The 25,567-nt window shown below is 40.8% G+C and overlaps 1 protein-coding gene across 1 annotated transcript in view; it reads left to right on the forward strand.

Annotated features, from left to right (window-relative positions):
- The window catches only part of LARGE1 (LARGE xylosyl- and glucuronyltransferase 1), a 277,165-nt gene that overhangs the window by 212,895 nt on the left and 38,703 nt on the right, over nt 1-25,567 (forward strand). The window contains exons 8-9 of the mRNA XM_066319909.1: nt 20,454-20,566; nt 22,060-22,185. Coding sequence (XP_066176006.1) covers nt 20,454-20,566; nt 22,060-22,185 — 239 coding nt within the window. The remainder of the gene's footprint in view (nt 1-20,453; nt 20,567-22,059; nt 22,186-25,567) is intronic.

A 25,567-nucleotide genomic window follows, 5' to 3' on the forward strand; every position in this document is an offset into this window, starting at 1 on the left:
TGTATAGTTTGATGTTCATTTTGGGAGTAACAGTCATCTTCATCCTCAGAAAAGTATATTTTAAAAGAAATTCTAAACATAAAAGCCTCTAGTACTTTGTCTGCCTTATACTTTCCATCATGGTGGAGAACAGCTTTTAAAAGCAGTCCCTAGGGACTGTTATGTCTTCTGGCCACTTTTTCAGGGAATTCCCCCTGGCTTCTCTGGCTTTAGTGCAGCAGAGCCAACTTTCATCAGCTGGGAATGGACCCCATGCATGCCAAATGGAGCTTTAGGATAAATCTATAATTTGGGTGCTGGGGATCAATTTTAAAACCTTTGGCCCAGAGGATTTCAGACTCCTAGACCCCAGAAGCCCATACGGAGGATTTGAGGCTCATGTGAAATGCACTGCCTCAGTGCAGCCACCAGAAACTGTAAGGAAGCTCAACAGCTTGAGCTGAGAATTCATACTCCCACACTGGGAAATGTGACATTACCAGTTTTGTGGCTTGAGAACAGAAGGGAATGGCTAGCACCTAAGGATTACTAGGCCCTGTGTGTACCGTGCCTTATTACTGCTGCGTTTGTAATGACTGAAGTGCTAGAATGAATCTCTCTCCTTTATTGTTTCCCTAAAAAAGGACTTATGGAAGTGGAATTGGAAATTGAAAGCATGTGTTATGTCATTTTTTCATATTTAACAAATTTGAATGATAAAAGGCAAGCACAGAAGAGACTGTTTATATGAAATAAGTCTGGATCACATCTTGTGCTCCTTCATGATGAGGCTGTGCATCTTCAGTGCAGAAAACAAATGACTGGTGAAGCAGTGCAGCAGTGCTGTTGGTAGTTATGGCACTGCCTGTAGTCCTGCTCCAGAAACCTGGAGCTTTCAGGCCTCTGCTCATGGCATTGTGGTAATTGTACTCATGTATGCTAGCTGCTTCAGAGAGGAGGAGGTTGTCAAATTGTATCAGTGAACGAAAAAGTCAGAAAACTCATGGTTTATAGAACCTTTGAAACCTGTCGTTGTGGCCTGACCAAGCTTAGCCATGCCCCCTCTGAAAGCCATTGCAGTATTCCTGTCTCGCATTAGTTCAAACATTAGTCATGTTTGGTAATGGGAGTGCTGTCATTAGGATTGGTTCCAAGTACAGGAGCCTTTGCAAAAAGGTGAAAAATGCACTTTAATGATTAAAAAAAAAATGTCCAACACTAATGGCAAGTCAAAAAGCAGCGCTTTCTTCATCTACTTAGGTTCACACTGTGCCAATTTTTGGATTGGATTATTCTCCCTTTAAGACAGTGAGTTTACTCAGTAAATAGTGTTATCAGTGCAAAGCATGGTGAAAACACGAGCTTTATACATGTAAAGGTGCCTTTGAAGTACAAATACTGTGCACATTGTCCAGGTAGCAGTTTAGGAAGTGCCAGTCTGTGGCTGCTTTTAGTCTCAACTGGAAATATCAGTCTTTTTGTGTCAAAGGTGGGAAGCTGAAGTGATAATTCTGCTATTGATGATCACATCCCTATCTTTGTCATCTATAATCTGTAGCTTGCACTTTAAAATAAGCTATCTTAAAGCTGACTACCTGTAAAGAGTAGCTTCCTTTCCAGTCTTTCTTGTGCACTTTCTAAAGCATGTGATGTACTGAGAACGTGCTTACAGCTTGTTTGATGTTTCAGAAATGAGAGTCAATATGTATTTCATTTCTGTAGTTTGAGAGGCCTCTCTGTAGTAAAGACATTACCATGGCTGAGTTAGTCTGCTGTTCATGGCATTCTCTCAGATACATCCTCTACTCCTTAGCAATTGAATCTCAGCCCCTGTAAAAACTGTTTTTACAAAACACCACCAGACTTCCTTTGAAACACTGAAAACATTTATCTCATAGGAAACCTGCAGTTAAAAAATATGGCATTTAGAGAGCGTATACCAGATTCTAGTTGTATTGGAGTAAATAAAATTTATTTCTTTTTAGTTGATTAAATTGTCCTAATTTTGGGAGTTTTATTGTTCTGACCTGGGTCCATAATGTGAAGTTCTCCATGTAAGGTACATAAATCAGGCATTTAAATGTAGTGTTCCAATATAATGATTTTAAAAATCATTTTGAAGTGTTTTATTTTTAGCTTGATCAAGGCAGTTCTTTATGTGCACATACATACCTTGATCAGTAATTATGTTGTCCAGCAGTCTGAAATGCCCTTTTTTATTGTAGAGGGACAATCATTAGCAGGTTAAATTTAGATGAAAGACATGCACATAAAAGCTTAGTAAAGGCATCCAGGTGCCTAATCTGAGAACAAAACCTTCTATTATATTACAGGAGAGCCCCAGACAAATGCATAGTAATAGTAAAACCAGTACATTTTATTCTGAAGTCCAAGATCACTTTCTAGTTTCTCATTGTGCTCATGAAAGAGATTGTGTAAAGACGGTTGCTTTTTGTAGAGACAGAGACAGCAGTTTTAGCCCCAGTCCCAAAGCAAAGAAAAGAGGCATCACAGTTGGACTTCATTTTTGGACTCTCACTAGGTAGCTTGGTGCCTGTCACAGAAAGTAGCAGAGTGACAAAGATGTCTTTCTACCCCCTGTGCCAAAGTCATTCCCATGAAGAGAGTGCCAAAAAAAACCAGCTGGATTTGGTCATAGTCAGATCACTCTCTTAGGTGCTGTTTGATCCAGTAATCACTATGCTTTAATAATTTTTGTGTTAGGGCAAAGTAACTGCAGGACAAACCTTTCCTGTTTAGAAAAATAGGGAACCTTTGAAAAAGAAAAATCTGCAAAACTGAGTGGACACAAATCTCAGAAGAAGCAGCTCATTTCTTGCCTTTCCTCATTGTCTTGTCTTTATGTTCAGCTACGTCCTGACTTTAATTGTTCCTGCTGTAGCTCCTCAGCCTTCCCTTCTGCACTAATCTTTGTCAAAGTGAGCTCAGGGGAGGACAGGAGCGCTGCAATACACTCTACATGCAGATCATCTCTACACAGTGTTTCTCAAGAAAGTCACAGACACAGCACAGAAGTTTGCTCAAGTAGAACTTCTGAATAATAGGCAGTTTAGGTCAGAAAAGATCTCCCGAGGTCTTTTGGTCCTCTTCCCATTGAAAGTCAGCTCAGGTTGCTCACTGCCTTTTCCAGCTGAGTTTCAAGTGTCTTCATGGATACCTTTCAGAGCAGCCTCTTCCTGTATTTAGCCATTATTTTTCTATTCAGTGAAAAATAAAAGTAGAAATTCATAATATATAATTAGATTTTCCATCGCTGCAGTATGTGACTGTTACTTCTCATTCTGTCTCTGTGCATCTGTTAGTGGCTCCATTGAGTAGTTTTAGAAGGCAACAGGAGATACCTCAGTTGTCTCTTCCTTGGGCTGAAGAAGTCCAGTTCTCCCAGCTTCTCCTCATGACTGCCAGGTCTATGACCATTTGGGTTGCTCTCTCATGGATTTACTTCAGCGTGTTTGTTTGACTGAGGAATCCAAAAGAGTGCTTCAGATGTGGTCTTACAAGTGCTGAGCCAAGAGGGGCAATCACTTTCCATGACCTGAGGGCTAATATAGCCCAACACATGGAATATTGCCCCAAAGTTGCACTGCTGGCTCGTGTTCAACTTGCTGTCCACCAAATCCCTTAGAACTTCTGGAAAGCTCTTTTCTATCCACCTTTTCTCCAGCGTGTACTCTCCATTCAGGAATAGTCCCACTGAGGACTTTCTGTTTTCTTTTTAGGAGCTTTCCCTTACCCACCACTTGTCCAGTCAAGGACCCTGAGTAGCAGCCCATCCATCCCCAGGGAATTAGGCCACGGCCCCCAGTTTGGTGTCAGGTGTTACACTGTCTAGGATGCATTGCCTAGATGATATCCAGTGTCCAGCTCATTATTCTGCATGCTGAACAGTACCAGGCCCACTACCAACTCCTGTGGAATGCCCCCTGTAACTGACCACCATCTGAGTCTTTTATTCTGAACGCCGCCGTCCGAGCTGGGCAGGCTTTGCAGGCTCCGTAGAGTCTGCTTACTCAAACTGTACCCGAGTTTGGCTATATGAGGATGATAAACAGTTCCTTAGGCAAATCCCTGTAGTTCTGTTGTGAACCTAATCCTTCTCTCTGTTACTAGAAAATAAGTGGTTGTGCAGTAAGGATTATGTTTCCCGGGTTTTTTTTAATGCTGTAGTTAATTTCCAGGCTTGTTCATTGTGTGCTGCTGCTTTCATTTGCCTAATCCATTTCTTAGAATGTTCTATTCCTCCTGAATCTCACTCAGTCAATAAACTGCCCATTAAGGGTGGGAAAGGCGGGGGGAAGTTTTCTGCTTTTTTCTGAACACAAAACTCCAAACCTCTTTGTCATCCAGATAGAAATACCTTTCAGGTGGTTCAGCCCTGAACCACATCTCCTCCTTTGTTGCTAAGGTGTTGAGTGAACAGAAAGGCCAGAAAAGCTATGACATGTTCTTGCTGACTGTGCCCATTGTTACAATTAGCCTTGTGGACTACTACACCTTAATATTAGAAACTGCTTTTGAAAGCTGTTCTCCACCATCATGGAAAGCATAAGGCAGACACTGTTAAGATTAGAAGCCAGCCAAAATAATTTAGCACCTCTGCAGGGTGCATTTTCCTCTTCTCATAGTTCCAAGTGGAAACCTTGTAAAATTGTTGACATTTTGACTCTTATTAAATATGATCCCTTTGAGAGGATCAAAACTAAAAAGCCCCACATAATTTAAAGCACTGGTCCCTGTTACCTTCCACTTTCCGTGGAAGAATAAAACAGAGACAAGTATCATGGATAAGGTCCAGATCTGATATAAATGCCTTACACTTGCATTAAAGATACCTAAGTTGATTTACAAGAGCCAAGGATTAAGAAACAGATTTTTTTTTTCTTTTAAAGGTGGGTGATTCTTTGGTGGAAAGTCCAGGATAAATTAATTTCGGAAGATGTGCTAGCTTTCTACAGAGCAAATGGTCAGCAAATTTCAGCAAACCTTGTCACTTTTTATCCATAAAAATAAGCTTTGTGTGATCCCTTTTTCCAAACATGCCACTGACTGGACCTCCTGCGCAGTAACCCTGTACAGTCCATCTTATTCTGTGATTCCTCTTCAGCACAGCTCACCCAAAGTCTAGTTCCTCTGGCTTTATGTAGAGTTGTAATACTCACAGTTCTGTGTTTTGAGGCACTGACATGAAGAATTCTTTGTTCAGAAAGAATTAGCAGATGACTGACAGTCAGTCCAGGATGGATAATCAGATGAACTCCAGGTTTGATATGACTGACAAAATACTTTGTGTGATCATTGTATTTACAACCAGAGTCATTTCAAGTATGAGTACAGGAGATGCATTTGTTTTTTATAGGATGGAGGCTTTTTACTCCTGTCATACTTGATGTCTACACTGCCAGGTAACTTAGCTGCCCAGTTCATTCTTCACTCTTGGCTCCCTGATTATCCACAGAAATTAGTTGCTACCCTGTCTTTCTCAGGAACCATACTGTCTTTTTTTAAAAAAAAATAAAAAAATATTCAGTGTAATTTGTTCATAGGTCACTTTGTTAGCGAGGAAAACACATAACCACCGGAATGATTATGAGGTGCTTTATTGAAGAGCTCTGGGAGCCGGGGTACAAACCCAAATCCAACTCCAACGAGGGTCCAAGAAGGGCCCCGTATTATACCATTTCATTACATAACTCTATGTTAATCATTAAGCCTACATTGTTCTATTGTATACATCCAAGCATGAATTTTGTAAATATCTTCTTTTACGATTCTAGTTTGAAATAATAATCATGTTCAGCTACCAAAAATCATTACAATTCGATCATCTATCTTATGATGATTGGTACAGTTTCACCCGACCTAGTTTCCAAATACAAGCCGTCCCAATCTTCTCCTTCTCCCCCCATCCCGGTTACCCAAGCAGAGTTATACTTGATTTGGTTAAAACAATGAAAGCAACACCTGGTTGCAGTGAAGCGGAGACTCTATTCCCGGCTTCTCTGGTAACCGAAATTATTAACCCTATCCTAACATTCCCCCCTTTGAAAGTATTTCACTTTAAATCTACTAAGTGTAAATGCTTTCATTCAGTACAGTCCATTCATCTTCTATACTGGATGTTCAGCTTCGAATCCATGGTTGATGTGGGCTTCATTAGTGCAGGGCGGAGGTGCTGAAGGTGCAGTCTTGTCTCGTGTCAGCGCCTTCATTATTGTTCTGTTCCAGGATGTTCTTCTTTGTATTTCTCCCTTTAGGATCCTATAAACTAACCAAATCACTAGAAACATAATCAGTAAAATTATTAAATTTTCAAGAATAGATTTCACCCATGAATTAATATTCAATCCTAATCCTTTAAAAACTTTGTTTAACCAAGTAGTAGCTAAATCCTTTTGTTCCTCTTGGACCTCATGTTCTATTTGTCCTAACTGGCTAATATCATGTTCTATATTTGTTGTTACATTTGGGATGTGGATGCAGCAATGGTCAATTTGTCCTTTTAAATATCCACACACTCCATGTTCTTTCAGGAGTAACATATCTAAGGCCAATCGATTTTGTAAAGTCATTTTGGTAGTAGTTTGTAACTGCATATTTAGTTCACTAAATCCTTCTCGTGCAACTCTTGCTAATCTGTTTACCTGACCCGTGATCTTATACAGCATTTCCCTATTTTGATAATTTGCAACAGGACCAAACAAAGATTCCAGGGCCCACCCGAATTTTACTCCACTAGAGGGTTCTTGCCAGGTGTCATCTTGATTTTGATTATTCGAGACACCTCGTTTTGTTCCTATCTGCAGGAGCTCACGGCTCCCATTAAATGGGGACCTTTTTCAGATTGGGCATAAGGTGGGAAGGCCCAGAGTGATTTCCTTTACCTCTCCGTCTACTGGCAAGTGTGTTGTCCAAGCACCATCACTTGTTGCCCACACAAATTGCCCAGGACTTTGGATTGTACTTTTACTACATCTTACTATGATCCTGGGTGCGATTTTGCCCTGTTTGTGTTTGATTTCTCTGCAAGCACAACCAATTTGCAAGGCTACAGCCAAGGGTGACTATTGTTTTACCTCCAGGTTGTCAGAGGTGCAGTCATAAATCTTATCACACGTCCACCAATTTACTTTTGCTGTTTCTTTTCTGCTAGCAGTACCAGTGTTTACTATCGCTGGATCTGTTTCATTTTCAGGGCCTTTCCATTTAATGCACCAAGGAGTGCTTGCCATATATTGAAATTTCTGAAATATACCCACAGACCATGCACTATCCCCGGGTTCTGATCTTTTCCACTCATTTTCTTCATGCTTCCACACTAATGGGTTTCTTGTCACATTTTCTGTTACCTGTTTACATTTAACTGTTTTGTTCTCTTTTATATTAGGTAGTTTTGATGTTATGATTCCCCAACTTATTGGGTCCTCTGCTGCCTTTGGTATTGGCAGGCAGGCTGTTATTCTAGTGGTGTTTTGCATTTTGGCAAAGTCTTTAATTAATCCAATCATCACATTTCAGCTTGAATCGTATTAGGAGCTTCTATTACCTGTGTTCCTGTTTGTACCTCTCTCTTCACTTTAGAATGAAGAGCAGTTGGTAGACCTCCATGCATTCCATATCCCAAAGCAAACGTAATTCCTAATGGTAACATTAAAATACATAAAGTTAACATTAACCCCCAAACGAGCATAGTTACTGACACCATTGAAAACAGTTACAGATGTCTTATCTTCAGCTTTGTTGGTCCTACAGCTTGTGCAGCCCACGACACAGCTCCACGAGGGACTTTCTTCACTCGGGTGTAGTGTATCCAAGGTTCCACTCCGGCCACTTTGACGGCTGTAAAGGTGGTTAGCAGTACTTGATGCGGACCAGTCCACTTCTCCTTTAATGGCTCTTCATCCCAGGTCTTGAGGTACACCTCGTCTCCTGGTTTGATATCGTGGACCAGATTCTCAAGGCTCAGTGGTCTGTTCCACAGGAGGGCGCCCCGGAGCTGTGCTAAAGTTTTCCCAAGAGACAGAACATAATTATACACATCCTGTTTTCCTGTAACATGTACATTTGGATTGGGGTCTGGAGATTCATATGGCTTCCCATACAATATCTCATAGGGGCTGACTGACATTCCACTCCTAGGTTTTATTCGAATCCTTAGCAATGCTATTGGTAATGCTTGTGGCCATTGCAATTTGGCTTCCTGACATATCTTACTAAGCTGCCTCTTCAATGTCTGGTTCATCCTTTCCACCTGTCCACTTGACTGGGGTCTCCACGGAGTATGGAGGTCCCAAGAGATTCCCAGTAATCTACTTACCTCTTGTACCACCTTGGCTATAAAATGTGGGCCTCTATCTGATGAGATCCCTATAGGCACCCCGAATCTGGGAATAATCTCTTGTATTAACCACTTAACTGTTTCTTTTGCTTGATTGGTGCGACAGGGAAGGGCTTCTGGCCATCCAGAAAATGTGTCAACCCCTACTATCAAATACTTATATCCTCGAGTTCTTGGTAATTCTGCAAAATCTACCTGCCAATAATCTCCTGGTTCTATACCTACTCGAATTCTTCCTAGCTGTGCCTGTCGTCTGGCCACTGGATTATTCTTTAAGCAAATCTCACATTTTGACATTACTGATTTTGCCATTGTTTGCATCTGTACCGAGATTATATCTCGTTTCAGTGATTTTCCAATGCCTCTGCACCCCAATGACACTCATTATGTCTTATTTGTAAGATTTCTTTCATTACCAAGGGGGGGTACCACTATTTGCCCTTGTGTGGTTACATACCACCCTTCTGCATTCTTCTGTGCCTTCAGCAGATGTGCCAGTCTGTCATCTTCTTTTGTGTACTTTGGCTTGGAAGGTAAATTGAATTGAGAGACATTAAGTTTTGACGGAATCAAGGCCATTGTTTTCTGTACTTCCCGTGCCACCTGACGGGCTGTCCAATCTGCTTTTCGATTCCCTTCACAAATTTTAGAACTGCCCGATTGATGTGCCTTGCAGTGCATGATTGCTACTTGTTTGGGTTTTTGTACTGCGTTTATCAGTTGTAGGACTGCATCTTGATGTTTAATATGTGTTCCTTGGGAGGACAGTAGTCCTCTCTCCTTCCATAATGCTCCATGTACATGCACTACTCCGAAGGCATATTTTGAGTCAGTCCATATGTTGACTGCTTTCCCCTCACTCAGTTCTAATGCTCTGGTTAATGCAATCAGCTCTGCTCTCTGGGCAGATGTATTAGGTGGTAATGCTTTTGCTTCCACCTACTGTGTTAATTGTGGTTACCGCACTATCCAGCGTATCTCATTCCATTTTCCACAAAGCTGCTTCCATCCGTGAAGAGTTCCCATTCTGGTTGCTCCAGAGGAGTATCTTTCAGGTCCGCTCTTGCTGAATGGGTATACTCAATCACCTCTATGCAGTCATGTTCCAGTGGACCTTCCTCAGCTGTGGTACCTAGAAACGAGGCTGGATTCAAAAGGTTAGTTGTTTTTAGTGTCACATCATCCTGCTCGGTCAGGGTTACCTGGAATTTTATCATCCGACTTGGAGAGAGCCAGTGGCCTCCTTTCTGCTCCAGGACCGTGGTTACCATGTGTGGCACGAAGACATCAATATGTCTTCCCATTGTGAGCTTCCTGGCTTCTTGTATCAGTAGCACAGTAGCTGCCACTGCCCGCAGACATGAGGGCCACCCAGCACTTACGTTGTCAAGTTGTTTGGAAAAGTAACCCACCGGCCTTTTCCAACTTCCCAGTCGTTGGGTCAGGACTCCCAGTGCCAGGCGCTGCCTCTCATGTACATGCAGCTGAAAGTCTTTGGACAGATCAGGTAACCCTAATGCAGGAGCAGTTGTTAATGCTTCCTTTAATTTCCGGAAAGCCTCTCTTTGTGGTTTGCCCCAGACGAACGGCTGCGTCTTCTGGGCCTCATATAAGGGTTTTGCAATCAGTCCATAGTCCACGATCTACAGGTGACACCACCTGGTCATTCCAAGGAAAATTCGCAGCTCATGAAGATTTCGTGGCTCTGGAATATCACAAATAGCTTGAACATGATTAATACCCAGCCTTCTTTGCCCTTGTGAGATTTCACATCCCAGGTAGATAACAGTCTGTTGGGCGATTTGGGCCTTTTCTCTGGATACCTTATATCCTCCCATTCCCAAGGAATTTAAAATCTCAATTGTTACCTTTATGCAAGTTGTCTCTTCTTCAGTAGCAATCAGAATATCATCTACATATTGGAGCAATAGGTACTGGTCTCTTGGTACCTGTCCTTCTTTAGTCCAGATTTCCAGCTCCTTTGCCAGCTGACTTCTGAATAGGGTTGGGGAGTTTTTAAAACCCATCGGTAATCGAGTCCAGGTGAGTTAGGGCTTTCTTCCACTTCCAGGATGTTCCCACTCAAAGGCAAATAGGTTCCTACTATCTTGGTCAAGGGGTATGCAGAAAAAGGCATATTTTAGATCAAATGCAGTGAACCATTTATATATCTCCTTTACAGATGCTAACAATGTATAAGGACTGGCCACCACTGGATAAATATCTCTGGTTATCTCACTTATGCCCCTCAAATCCTGTACAAGTCTATACTCACTATTGGGCTTCTCCACTGGAAAAACTGGAGTATTGTATTCTGATTCACATTCTTATAGAATTTGATATTTTAAAAATTTATCAATAGTCTTTGCTATTCCTTGCCTTGCTTTTGTTTTATAGGGTAATGTTTAATCCGTACAGCATTTTCTCCTTCTTTCAATTCTACATGTACTGGTTGTGCCAATTTAAATTTTCCAGGTACATCCATTTCACATACAGAAGGAATCACTGCATCTTCTACCTCCTTAGGAATATTAGGGATTGGCTTTTTTTTATCATTAAAATCTTTCCTGTTTTGACTCAGGTATCATTACAAGTTCACCATTCTCAAAAGTAATTACCACTTCAAGTGCCACCCATAAATCATGCCCTAAGAGCGGAATTGGGCACTCAGGCAAATACAAGAATTCATGTGTTAAAACATTATTCCCAAAACTCAAATCTAGGGGTTGCAGGAATGACCGTGTTTCTTCCTTCCCTGTGGCTCCAATGATTACAGTCAACTTATTCTCAATTTGCCCTTCCATACAGTTCAATACAGAATGTGTATGTAAAAAGGGTAACCTTCTTTCCTTCTAAACACATAGTCACCATGGGTTCCTTTAATCCTGGCTTTCTTTCACATGAGACCATGACTCCAGCTACGCTGTCTGCTTGGGGCTGACCATTCTGGCTAAACCGGTTTGGGCACTCTTTTTTCTAATGACTTTCTAATAAGTAAGTAAGCATAAATAAGTAAGCATTGATTTATTATTAGTTTTTCATGGCTTCTGCCAAAACCACTTCTATTACCACTCCGACCAGTTCTACTACATCCTCACCCTTGTCTTTGTAAAACTGCTAAAAGACTCTGTCCCTGTTTCTTAGCAGCCACTTTTCTCTATTGTTATTAATTTTAAGCCACCTCAAATAGTTTGTCCAAATTTCTTACCTTTTGCCCCTCCTGCCTTAGGCCAGGCAGGGGCCAATTTTGACCGAGTCCAATCAAATACCGGTGTTACTGGTTTATCTTTATCACTCCCACTACTATTTGCTCCTTCTGCACCTTCCCCATGTCTCTTTATCACAGCTACATCTTGGTTATTTCTCGGGGAAGGAAGGAGCAGGTGAAAATGACAGACGAAGGTCAGGGGGACAGGAGCAGGTGTCAGCAGGGGAAAGAGATAGGCGTAAGCTGGGGAGAGGTAAGAGAATTAGGTTGGGTGAGACCAAGCGAAGGGGAACTCAATATCGAGGGGGGGGGCACTGGTGGGAACTGCGGGTCCCACTAACAAATCAGCTTCTAAATAATTTTCTCCCCCCTTTTCCCCAAATTGCACTCAAAACCAAGTGTTCCACACAACGCTTATCCTGGACACAAGCCAGGCACTGATTGTTTTCAAAGATCATTGTTTTTAACCTATACTCAGCCAGCCACTCTGGCTTTTCCTGTAAATGAAACAAATCACCACACATACCTTCATCCAATCTCCCCTCTTATTTCGCAATACTCCATCAGCTGTGGATATTAGATTCGGTTCCAAAGATCCATACACCAACCACCTCTGATTATCAGGCGAAACATAACCAGGCCACCATGTATTGCAATAATTAATCAATTTATCCTTCTGTAATTCCTGACCAAAATTTTCATCCTTCCCGTGTGCTGCCAAGCACCCCAAAGGAGAAGCGGGTATGGGGGCATTGCCGCCCATAACCCCTACTTTTAAACCCTTCAGCTTCTCCATATGTTACAGTACATAACACCACCACTGCCGAACCTGCAGGGCTTTCGCCCTGTCTGACGGACGGCGCCTAGGCAATACCAGGAATTCCTTAGCCCAACCACGCGCAGCTTTCGCCGCGTCTGACAGGCAGGCACCAGACCAGAATAAAGCACCTTACCTCTTCTCCAGGGGACGTTGTGAGCGGCGGGGGGTCCCGCCTCGATGGGCTCCCCGAGAATCCCTCGGTGCCGGCTGGAGCGTGATCGGGACGGGAGGTCCTCAGCAGCACTCACAGGGTCCCGCCTGGGTCGCCAAAATGTTAGCGAGGAAAACACATAACCACCGGAATGATTATGAGGTGCTTTATTGAAGAGCTCTGGGAGCCGGGGTACAAACCCAAATCCAACTCCAACGAGGGTCCAAGAAGGGCCCCGTATTATACCATTTCATTACATAACTCTATGTTAATCATTAAGCCTACATTGTTCTATTGTATACATCCAAGCATGAATTTTGTAAATATCTTCTTTTACGATTCTAGTTTGAAATAATAATCATGTTCAGCTACCAAAAATCATTACAATTCGATCATCTATCTTATGATGATTAGGTACAGTTTCACCCGACCTAGTTTCCAAATACAAGCCGTTCCAATCTTCTCCTTCTCCCCCCATCCCGGTTACCCAAGCAGAGTTATACTTGATTTGGTTAAAACAATGAAAGCAACACCTGGTTGCAGTGAAGTGGAGACTCTATTCCCGGCTTCTCTGGTAACCGAAATTATTAACCCTATCCTAACAACTTCAGGAGGTATTTCTGGAAGGTAGCATGGACAGGTCTACACTCTATTTGGCACCTTTTTCTAATCCTTAAATGTGGCATCATAAGGTTAATATTCCACGTGCCCTGATGACATGCTCCAGTGCACACAACACAGACCCTCTGTTCCTTGCTAAAAAACACTCTAGTCTGGAAAATTGTGACATGGCTCTCTCATGATGTCATCCACACTGAGAAATGCAAACAGAATAATTGTTATGTCTAAAAACTGAGGGAATAGACCTCAGAGACAAGTGTAGTGCAGGATCAATGTGGCCAGCAGGGTATGCTCAGGAAAGAGCCAGACCCTGGACAGTGCATGCACACCCACAGCTGTACACACACAACCAGGGGTTTGCTTGGTGTGCTGGATGCTGGGCACCACTTCTTGGACTGCATGTATTTTAAAATTTAGATTTAGCTACTTGTCCAGGGCTAAGCTCTATAGGTCAAAGATGACCACTTAAAATTTGCAAAATTCAGGGGTAATACTGGAAAATTTCCCATGAAGTCTGGAAAAATGGCTCCAAGAGCTTATCTAAGAGCAAGTAAAAGGATAATTTGATCCTAGGTTATTCATATTTGGAGGAGAAAATAACATTTCTTAATAGAGGGCTTGCCAATTTAGCAAAGATTCAGCAAGATCAAATGACTAAAAGTTCAAAGAGATGTTCAGATTAGAATAAGGGAAGCACCCCTCGTCAGGACGATTATGCTTTGGAATAACTCATCAAAGTTTGTGGTAGACTCTCCATTATTGTAAATTTTTTAATAAAGACTGATTTTTTTCTAGAAGTTATGCTCTAGGAGACCCCAAACTGATGTTGAAAAATCCTATGACCTCTTTTATGCAAGAACAAAAACTTTTCCTTTCTGATTTTATCACCTAAATAAGTATTAATCAGGACCTTTTGTTTTCCTGTTGAAGCCACCTAAGCACCCAGGCAAATGAAACCACAGCTAATTTTACATGTAAGAACTTACCGCAATTTTAGTATTGAAGAGAGGAAAGTTCTTTAAAACTTTGTAGAAATTTTCCATATTCAGACCTGTCCCCCACCCAATATCACTTTTCTTTTAAAATATCACTTTTCAAAATGCTTTATAGTGAGATGTGTACCTGGCTGTCCTGTCACTAGTGGGCACATTTGGCACCTTCATGGTGTCTTTCAGACACGTGCAGCGGTGCACATGGAGGAGTGTTAGGTGATCCTTGTACGTGGCAGTGGTGTGAGATGTCTTTAGGACAGATCTCCACTTCATGTGGCCACTGCCATTGTGCTACAGTAGATAAAGGCTGAAGCCTCTCTCCTCTCTCCCTTTGCAGGTCTGGAGCTAGCGTGTGTTATCTGAGGTTTAAAACTGCTCGGCAAAAACTTTCCCAGTCTTTTGAATTTTAAGAGATTTTAACCATGTGCCTCTTAGAGGGTTTTTTCCCTTCTTAGAAGCCATTTCTGTAGTTTACCAGATGAGAACTCCCTGGACTATTTCTTTTTTGCCCATAAAATGTAATTTCTCCATGCTATATACTCACAAGGCTTCAAAGGCTGTGAGGAAACAGGAGATTTTTTAAGCCATGTAAGGAGCTTCCTCACAGATGGTTTTTGTCTCCAATAACCCTTTGCAGAGGTTCAGAGGTACAGGGTTTTGAGAAAGGTTACTATCCTTAATGTCTTTCTTGATGCCTAAGCAAGTACAGCAGCTGGAAATAACCCCTAGTTTCTATTTTTTACTTTTCTAGTATTTTTTATTATTTGCCAGCCATGTTGTTTTCCATGCTAGGCAAATCTTTTCAGCAATTTAGGCTAAGTGCATGAATTTCTATTGCTTGGTACTTTATACTGCTTGAAATCTGTGTGAGAGGAGACAAATTTCTTCAGGTCTAGAGATGATGTTTCCTTGCTGACCTCTGAGACGCCTGTGGAATTGTTGGTGCTCTTCACAAGACTCTGGGAGATAAGAGGAGAGAGCATTACTTAGCTGGATGGTCTCTAGCAGCAGAGGTTTTCCTCCACAGACCTGCTTAAGTCTTGTGGCTTATGATTCCTCTCCTCAGGACCTTCTAGACTCTGGAATCAAGGAAATTCTTCTATAGCAGCTTTGGGGCTTTAGGGAAGTCGGAGAATTTCCCCCAGAAGTGTAAGTCATTAAACAGAAGATGGAAAACATGTTTATCTTCTTCCAAATTGCTAAGGAAGAATAGCATCTAACCAGTAAAGAAACAGAAAATTGGGACATTCTGAGCTACACTGAGCAGCTCTATAATAAGAAGTTAGAACTGTGCTTGAGTAAAACATTCCTCTTAATTCTGCCTAAGGAAAAGTAGCATACTTGGGAAGAGGAAAATAAAGAAAGTAAAAGTTTTCTATTTCATTAAATGGTCATCAGGAAGTGTAAACAAAATGTTTATAGTGCTTCAGGAGGAACCAGCCTTCCCACACAACAAACGTGTGGAGTGACTGCACATTTCAAAATGCACTCTATGACAACTTCACTTTCAATACATGTGCAGAGAAAACAAAGGCTATTGCATTCTGTCACCGTGCCTGGAGGGACGCACACTTTGTTTCAAAACAGCTTCTCTGCCCTGTTCAGTTTTCTTAGAGAAAAGTTCAGATGTGGAATCGTCATTTATTCCGAATGAACACATTGTGCATCCCTGCGAGTTTTTATTTGTTTGGGTTTTTTAGACTGTGAAAAGCATTTTTGAGGAAAAGAAGCCTGGTGCATGTAAATTCATAGTTAAATAATGTATCAAGATGCTCCAGAAATGTGCTAGAATGACAAATACAGTCCTATCATGTTAAAAGCTATAGACAAATGTAGCTTTATTACATTAATGATATGGCTGGTCAAATTATGAGCAACAGATAGTCTATAAACCAGGTGAAATAAATGCAGTGAATTTTATCCACACAAAGATGTAAACTTTAAAATGCATGCAGTGGTTTGTTTTAGAGTTATAGCTTTAATTTAATGTTCTAATCCTTAACAGCCATATAGTGCTTTTCTGTTTGCTCTTGATACTCTGGGTGGAAAACAGAGGCCACACTCAGTGGTATGGAGCTATGGCTCAGTGGATTCCAAATGTAGTTAGTTCTTAATCAAAACTGGTCATTGGAGCCCTGATCAGCAAAGACATAGTCACATTCCTAACATTACACGCTGGGACCGTTCCCAGTCACGTCAGGTACAATAAATCAGAATTAAAAGAAGTTGTGTAGGTATTTGCTAGAGCACTCAGCAGTCAGCACTATCATAGAGCTTCTCCTGGGAGAGCAGAGCTGTAAGTCTCTTTTATAGCACCTAAAACTGAATTCAAATTGTTGGTGCCAAATCTGTTTCACAAAACATGGTAGGTTACGTGCCCTAAATATCTGGGTCAGATATTTATTACAAAATCTGCATTATTTCAAGCCTGTTTAACATTATTTCTTACAGCATTTCAGACTCAGTGTTTTGGTGTGCAGTCTTCAGTGTGCTGCTTAACTGTTGCAAAATCCATCATTTTTTTAGAAACTCACTATTGCTTTATGATATATTTTGAAGCGTGTCTTACCTGTCTGTTTCAAGTATTATTATGATGATATCTACTTGTTTTTTGTCCGGATGGTTCACTGTTGCAGGCCTAATTTCAAGAGGAATTTTTAAAAACCTGACAAGAATAGGCTCTGACGTGCTACTCACATAAGATGGCATGGCCTTAAAGGCTCACAAAAGTGTCCTGTTCCCCCCAAAAGGAACAGGCAAGATCAGACAGAAAATGACTTCTTAGCAGCTACATTTTCTTCCCCCCACAGCTCTGAGTGTTTTTTTCAGGCACCTTAAAAGGCCCATTGTAATAAATTGATTTGAGTTTGAAAGCTTGTCCTGCTTTACTCTAACTTCTGTAAGTGATTCTGTTCTGTCTTAAAATGTTGTTTATTACTTCCAGCTCTACTATATATTCCTCTCAGAGTTTGAGGAAGAGCCATAGTCTTTGTTCCTGAAGCTAGAGGTGGGATACTTGGTAGCATTCCAGGGGAAATTGCTGATCTTTCTGCAGACTTTAAATTTACTGTTCAGGAAAATGAAATAAATTTCTGGAGCAGATCAACAAAAACAAACAAACAAAAAAGAAGAACAAATTTGCTGACGTGCCTTAAAGCATTTCTAGAAACTGTTGCTCGGTGGAAACATTGGAAGAACAAAAAAGTTGGTTTAGGTTGAATCAAAAAACAGGAAAAGGACAGAAACGGACAAAAAATTCAGGTGACTCCCAAAGTTTGGTTGGACCCAAAATAGAAAGTTTATTTTCTCTTTCAGATTTTGTAAAAATTTTCAATAAGATTTTTCATTTGTATCAATTTTGAGATGAAAATTATTTTAGAGCAAGTTGGGTTTTAAAACCTACCAAAAAAATTTGCAGTGCTTTCCAACTGAAACATTTTAATCCAAATATGCTAATTCTGGTTTATTGCCCTGTCTTATTCAATTTATCCACCAAATTACTTTTTTTCTGTTTGGGGGAAATTTTTTGTTTTGTTTTTGGAGCTGGGTTTTTTGTGTGTCCTTAAATGACATTTTGAGAAACTGCTTTGTTTGTTTGTTTGTTTGCCTGTTTGAGCAATTCAGAATCTGTCAAATTTGGGTAGTTCAAGCAAAATCTCATAAAGCAGCAGGAGACAAATGCCATTCAAGTTATAACTAGACTAGGACGTTTTCCACAAATTTAGTAATAAAACATTCTTTTTCTCCAAGATCTTTGAGATATTTTACATGTCTCGATGTGCCTGAGCTATTTCCTCAGGACAAGGGAAATAAGGTGTTCTGTGGCTGATCATAATACTCATGAGATGTTTAGATTGCCACTTTTCTCTTTTTGTTCCTTTGCTGCCAAGCTTTCCTCCTGTTTTTCTCAGGTAAGTTAGGGCAGGAATATGCTGCACTTCTCAAAAGATCAGAAGTCCCACAGCCTGGGGCCAGATGTTAATAAAATATTCCTTTGATTTCTTGTTTTTCCTTCAGTCTCTTCTTCCTCCAGCACAGCAGATGAGAATGAGTCCCTTTTCCACTTACATTCAGCTGCATGTCATCTTGAATTTAGTCTGAAATTTCAGCCAGTTTGATTCTGAGGGAAGCAGATCCTGAGGCAAATATTTTCCTTCCTTATTTGCCTACAAACTAATTGTGCAGCTTGAAGTTAGTTCATTTGTTATGTTTCCTTTTGGCAACACAACAATATAGGAGAGAACCTGAAGTTCACTGTTCTGAAAAAGAGTAATTTTTCCTCTGCGTGACCTGTTTTAAAAGTTCCCAAAACACATGATTTTGCTTTGCTTGTGGACTTAATAACACTAAGTGAATAGTACTAAAGTATTTTCTTAGTAGAAATATCTTATTCTCAGAATACTAAGGAGTAAATATTTAAACTTGCTATAAATATTCTCCAGCAGTATTTTTATGGCAGGAGTAAATTAGAAGCCTAAACAGAAACTGTACAAAGGTGTTAAACCCAAGCCTGTAGGTGAATTAAAATAGAAATCACATTGAAATGAGTTTCAACAGTGAAACATTAAAACTTTGTGCATATTTTCAATAGCCATTATTTAATATAATTTAGTACATCCTTTCTCACATATATTCCAGTTTTCCACTCCATCTGCCTCTTTTACTCTCAGATGCTACCATGACAGCCCCTCAGGACACCATAATCTTGTTAGCTGCAATGCCATAATCTGCTGCTAGCATAAGAGTGGAACTCAAAAAAAATCAGAGAACACTGCACATGTTAAAACATTTCTCTTTTTCCTCCTCAGCTTAGAGAAATTAAGAAAAATTGGTTTACTGTCTATAAATTATAGAAACTATTCTATTACAGTTAACTGAATCTTACCATTATTCTTTATTTTTCTTAATAAAGAACCTTCTGAGCTGCATTTCAGTGCAAAGCTGACAGTTCTTGCCAGCTGGAAAAAATCCTTTGCCAGAGAGGAGATCTCCCACCCAGTTTATTGCTGCAGCACAAGGAACCTGCTTCACGCTGATGTAGAATTTCAGACAATGCATAATGGCTCTCTTAGAACTTCCTGCACACGCACTACATGCTCCATACAGGCTTTCCTTATGCTGGAGAGAAGAAAACACACTGGCACAAATTAACTGTAGCGTGTTGTGACGACACCTTCCTTTCCAATCCAGCAGCTGGAAGCAAAAAGGTTGACTGAAGATGAAAGGGGATCTCTCCAGTACAGGTTCCAGCATCCTTGGGAACCAGATGGACTGAAATGGAAAAACACAACTAAAATAGGCCACAAAATTCACTGCCAGGAGAGGTTTTCTTTTTATTCATAGCAATGCCAGGTCTTACTAGAAAGAAACTTGCCATGTCACAGAAACTAAATATAGGAAGGAACTGAAACCACCTATGTCCTCTAGCAATCAGTGCAGCACTTTTCCAGGTACATTTTCTAATCCTGGTGTAGTCTGATTTGGAAAGACTCATGAAATAAACTATTTTATCTGCCATTTTTAGTTTATTTCACTGCAGCGGTTTTAGAAGAATTTTTCTTAAGCATTCAGACTACATTTCCTTTCTTTTTCTCATTACTTTTAGTTTTATCAACTTGGACTCCCTGAGGCAGCTTTTCCCAGCGCCTGCTTTTTGTCATTTCGTATTCTTCTGTGTAGCTGCTATGGTTCTCTGCAGTTGCCGTGAGATTTTTTTTTGTAAGACCTTTTGTTAAATGTCATTTGCAGATGCCATTACTGTTGTGTTTACTTCCTCTGTCCACTAATGAAGATGTGAAACAACACAGAACCCATCGTTGCTATTACTAGACGGTTTCTGTCAGCTGTTTGTCAATGCTTCTTCTTTGTGGTCCTTCAGTCTTCATTCATCCCCCATGACAGCAGTCTTGTCTAAGCCTTTCTGAATTCATTTTTCAAGCACATTTTTTTTTAAAGACACCATAGGAAAGGTTTTGCTGATGTTTCAGTCCAGCTTCATTGCTTCTGCTGTTGTCCCTTGTACACTAGGAATTTTGGCCAGACAAAAGGCAGCTGAGGAATGACAGTGCAGCTGAGGTACCTTTCTTTCCACCTACAGTTTCCAAGTTGAGGATCCTGTTTTGTGAATAGTTGGTGCCCTAATGGCAGGCCCACTCAAGGTCTAGGTTGTAACCAGCGTTGATAATCTGTTCCTCAGAGGAGTTTGAAGGTGTGTCAGATAACTTCATGTCCTGTTTTAGCTGCTGTTCAGCACGTGGGCAGGGTGAGCCTTGGCTGGCACGCGACATCATGAGCTCTCGTTGTCTCTGGCCCGTGTTTCTCTGCAGGGGTGATCTTGCTGCTTCTCGATAAGTTGCGGAAGATGAAGTGGGAGCAGATGTGGAGACTCACAGCGGAGCGGGAGCTGATGAGCATGCTGTCCACTTCCCTGGCTGACCAGGTGAGTACCACACTGCAGGACTGTGGGACAGCCACTGAGCCATGGGTTAAGGAAGGAGAGAAAGGGAAAGGGGGTGAGATGTGGGAAAGCTGTTGTGCCTGTAGTCGCCATCTGTTGAATCATTCTGGGGAAAATGCGGAAGAGAACAGAGATTTAGTCACAAGGTTCTTCTTACTACACTGACATTTTTACTTCCTCTGCTCAGATGATTCATAAGAGAGACAAAAGGGGTTTTCAAGCTCTCGTTTTCTGTCCTCCCATCTTTAACACAGAACTCTCCAGACACCAGAAGTCCAAATAAACTATGTCTTTTCACACTGGATATTGTCTAATCAGACTTCAGTTTTAAGTCTCCTGACATGTCTTTACTGTTTCTGGCAGATGAGTCCCAGATGTCTTTTAATATACTCCTTGCCACAACAGCCCTATAAAGACACAAGTGCTGCTGTCTCCCTGCCACAGATAGGAAACTGAGGCCAAAGGAAGAAATAGTGTGCCTAAACACAGAAATACAGTTTTTCAATTTCTGCTTCTCGGCAGCTCTTAGTTTAAACCCAGAGACCCTGTTAATGTAATACTAGACCTGAACCAATAATTCCTGCTCAACAGCTTGAATGTGTTAACTCAATACAGCATCATATTTACATATTTGTTCTCCTTCTGAGCTAGATCTGGCTCCTGACCAGTCACCACAAAGGAAGCACACTTCTTACTGTGCACATGGAGATGTGCACTTTCTACAACATCTTTGCAGGGTAATCTAAAAGCTGCTGAGGTTTATTACGATGATTCTTGCGACTTCACTGTGTTTTCAGTCAGGTCCTGAGTCACTGTCTAATACCTGCAATGAAGCAGAATTTTGCAGAGCAGAGAAAGGCTGCTTGTGTCTTGTGTCTACCTTACCTTCTGATTGTCTTTGTAACTCCTCTAACAGAGCTGCTGCTTAGGGGCAAAACACTTTCTGTCCCTCATAGCGTAGGCTGGTCTGCAGGTGTGTCCTGCTTCCCTTCCCCATAAAGTACCTGGAGTACTCGTTGCAACAGTGAAGTGCTAGCTAAAGTCACATCTAGTAATTCACCTTGAACCAGTGTAGCTGCCAGATTAACTTTCTTTCTCTTCATTAAAAAGTGGTGCTGTACTTTGTACCAGCAGGCACTGTGTGGTTTACTGCCTGTTACTCTCCCTGGTGGCTAGAACAGGCACCACACCTCATGCCAGCAGTACAGGATGAATGAAAACTGCTGGAGTCACTTAGCTCTGTACATCAGGAGAGCTTTTTCCTCTTGTCCGATCTGTATATCACCCCTTAGATTAACAGCGCCCTCCAAGGAAACAGAATTATGGAGAAAGGTTTACAGACCTCACCTTTCATCACCACTGGAATTTCTGCCTGTGATGGTGGAGGAGGACAGTCAGCTGGGGGAGGAGTTGAGATCACCTCACGAAGTAGAAACAACATACCCAAATGTTTCTCTGTTCTTTTTTTCTGCTAGGATATCTTCAATGCAGTCATCAAACAAAATCCCTTCCTTGTCTACCAGCTCCCATGTTTCTGGAATGTACAGCTTTCTGATCACACCCGTTCTGAGCAGTGCTACAGAGATGTGTCTGACCTAAAGGTATGTTGCACAGGAGGTTGGATGGGTGGTGTCCTTTGGGACAGAGAATGAAGGGCTGCTGTCAGAGAAAGATGAACTGCCTTAAGTAGGGGGAAAACTAACACATATCATTTATAAAGATACCCAAACAGGGAAGGGAAATGTGACTTTGGCTTTGTACATTTTGACTACTACTAAAAAATTCAAGTAAATACAGGTGCTGCTTTGAGGTTTGGCAAGGTGTTAAAGTGCTTTGCCTTCTTACATTCTGTACCTGCCACCTGTGCCAGTGCAGCTTACTACTGAATTCTTATTGCTGACCCAGGTCATAGCTCTGCCTAGACAAAGAATACAAAAACCTTTCCTTTTTGTACTGGACTAGTTTGAAACTCTTTACTGAACATCATCTAACAGAGAAATTCACAGAGAGGATTGGAAGACCCTAGCTAGAAATGCATTAGCAGAAATGTAAAGACTCACTTCAGACTTAGCCTGTGCATACACTTAACCCAGCCATACCCACTCATGTTGCCACTCATTTTTCCAGGTTTTCTCTTGAAAAAAAAAAAAAAAGGCTGAGTAAAAGCCTGTTAATTTAGTGAAATAAAGCTACAGTGTCAGTTTAATAGCACTATTTTCACTACTAACAAGTAGAATATAAAAGCAGGATGAATTTTAATAGACATGGGCAAATGAACATCAATTGTGCTGTGGCCGTTTTGAAATACCAGACTCAAAGACTTGCATGTAGCATGCAGAGAGTTTAGAATTGAAGCTTGATTGAACTTTGTCCAGGTGTAGAGTAAGATTATGCAGCAGTAGATTCTATCAGAGTGGACTAGTGGCATCACAGCATAGTAAATATTAGATAGTTTTTGGTGACTGATTTTAAAATTCAGTCAAGGTTTGTATATTTAGGTTAAAGTTTTGAGAAGGTACATGAGATTTTAAAAAAAGAAAAAAAGGCACAAAACTATGGAAAAGGTTGCATGGGCCATCTGGAGACCATCCAAACCCCACTTAATCCAGGACCAACATAGACCCCGTTGCTCAGCACCTTGTACAGATGAGTGTTGAATCTCCAAACACTGAGATTTCACATGCTTCCTTGCCCCATGTTTCAGAGTTTGGCCACTCTCTTTGTACAACATATATTCTAAATCTAACCAAGTTTTCCTTTGTAGCAATTTGTAGAGTAACAGCAGGAGTGTTCAATATGAACACCAGATACTGGATGAATGTAGAAAATCAATCACTCTCAACGCATTGATTGCAAAAGCTATTCTTCCAAGAGACTGAAGTTCCTCTACATGGGTTAACTGACCTGTCAAAACGAGCTATCATTGATTGAATTTCATATATTAAGTATTCACAACTGACTGTTCAGGTGTGATCCATTGAGGCCAGCTTTAAAAGTTAAATCACTATTCTGTCAGTACACTAATCACTAAATGGTTTATAATATCTGTTTGTATAGCAGGATCAACACAGGTACTTTCAAAGCATCATGATTTTATGCCTTGTAACAAAGTGCTGGTAGAGATTTTAGCACTGCATTCGTGTGGTGAATCATGTATGACAGCGATTGCAGGGCCTGAAGCAGAAAGATGTGTAACAGGGAAAATGTTTCCTAAAAGATGAACTTCAGAAAAATATGCCTCCCACCTGTGACATATAACAGTATTTTGCTGTGAATTAGAGGGTGAGATTAATTTATATAACTGAGACAGTCAGATTTGGCTCAGCACAAGGTGAAGACACAGCCATTTACATGAGGAAAAGATACTGGTTTGGTTCCATGGCCTGAATACCCTTTGGGTCACCATAGGGGCTCTGCAGTATGCATATAGGAGTGGCAGGTAAAACACAGACCTACAGAAGATATCCTCTTGGCAAGGCAGCTGATGGGCAGACAGGATAACTGTAAGGTGCTTTCAGTGTTGCTGTACATCTGGATTTACACAGCCAAAGTGTAATCTTTATGAGTGGGTTTGGAGGCTAGTGGAGCTCACCTCAGAGCAGACATCTGATCTTCTGAGCCCAGTGACTATAGTAACTAATCTTCCTCAGGTGTGGGACATCTAACTCGTATATAACACCCACAAGTAAGCATTTGACAGAAGTATTTTACAAACAAATGAAATTCTTCTTTCTTGTCAATTAACAAATTTGTTTTTACAACTGTAATTCAGGCTTGGTTGTTGTTGTATATTGTGTCACGCTGTCAGTTCCATTACAGCATAGGCAATGAGGTCTAAGATGGCTAATGCTCTTTCCTGATTTTCTAGTCTGAGATATTTTAACTCAACAAGGGTTGCAGACACATAAGCAGTTTCTTCAGCTGAGCTGGACTTACTCACACTACTAAAATTATCCTTTACAAACTAAATCAGGGCTGAAGTTCTGAAGTTCTTTGCCTTGAAAGAGAGGCCAGAACCTTATCTAGTGCACGTAAAACTCCATGGTTTCAACATCTTTTCCCATATTGAGCAGTTAAAGAACTGGCCCCCAGGCAGCACTGTTTAAAATTCTTTACACAATTAAAAAAAAAAAAAAAAAAAAAGGTCATAGATCAATTATAGTTGGAAATTGGGAAATTATGAAAATTCTAGTTCTATAAATAAACCAGCTGGTTACATATATGAGTCTCACAAAAAATTAATAAATGTCATTACCCCAAGTTAAAAATTTCACTCTTAAAATCACCCAAGTTAGTCAGTTCCATGGCATTTGATATAAATGGTACAACACAACAGCTGATAACAAGGTACATTCCGTATTTTGTGGTAAGACTGGAATGAGAAACAAGGTAAAACAAACCTCCAGGGTAAGAGGGAAAGAAGGACAGATTTTGAAGTTTGCACTGAGGATAAAGAAGGATAGCACAGGAAAGAAGGAAGTGAATGGGGAGATTTCAATTCAAAGGTGAAGCTGACTCAGTCAAGTGTTCCTCAGCCGAATCAGAGTGCATTCCTCCTGTCAGACTAAAGATGCGGATTTAATTCCATCTAGCCTCAAAGTCCATTGGAGTTGAGGATTTTTCATCTCTTATGCACAGCATTCTGTCAAGTAAACTTGGACCACCGGGGCTGAGGGCTGTTCAGGGATCTCTGTGTGTGTGTGTGTGTGCAGACCTTTCTTTGCTGCTTTGTTCACATTTATGCAAGGCTAAGGGAGCATTTGAATATTTCATATTGCCTGAAGAGGGTTCTAATCACCTTTTTCTCTTTTTAAGTTAAGTTGAATGTCTATCCATTTAATTGATTTTTGGGTTTCTCTGGTTTTGAGGGGTTTTTGGGTTTCTTTATGTTTGTTTGTTTGGGGGTTTTTGGTGGTTTTAGAGGGGTTTTTTTGGTTTGGGGGGGTTGGGTGGTTTTTTTCTGGGATTTTTTGTGTTTGTTTT

Source organism: Sylvia atricapilla, chromosome 5 (genome assembly GCF_009819655.1).
Source record: "Sylvia atricapilla isolate bSylAtr1 chromosome 5, bSylAtr1.pri, whole genome shotgun sequence".
NCBI lineage: Eukaryota > Metazoa > Chordata > Aves > Passeriformes > Sylviidae > Sylvia > Sylvia atricapilla.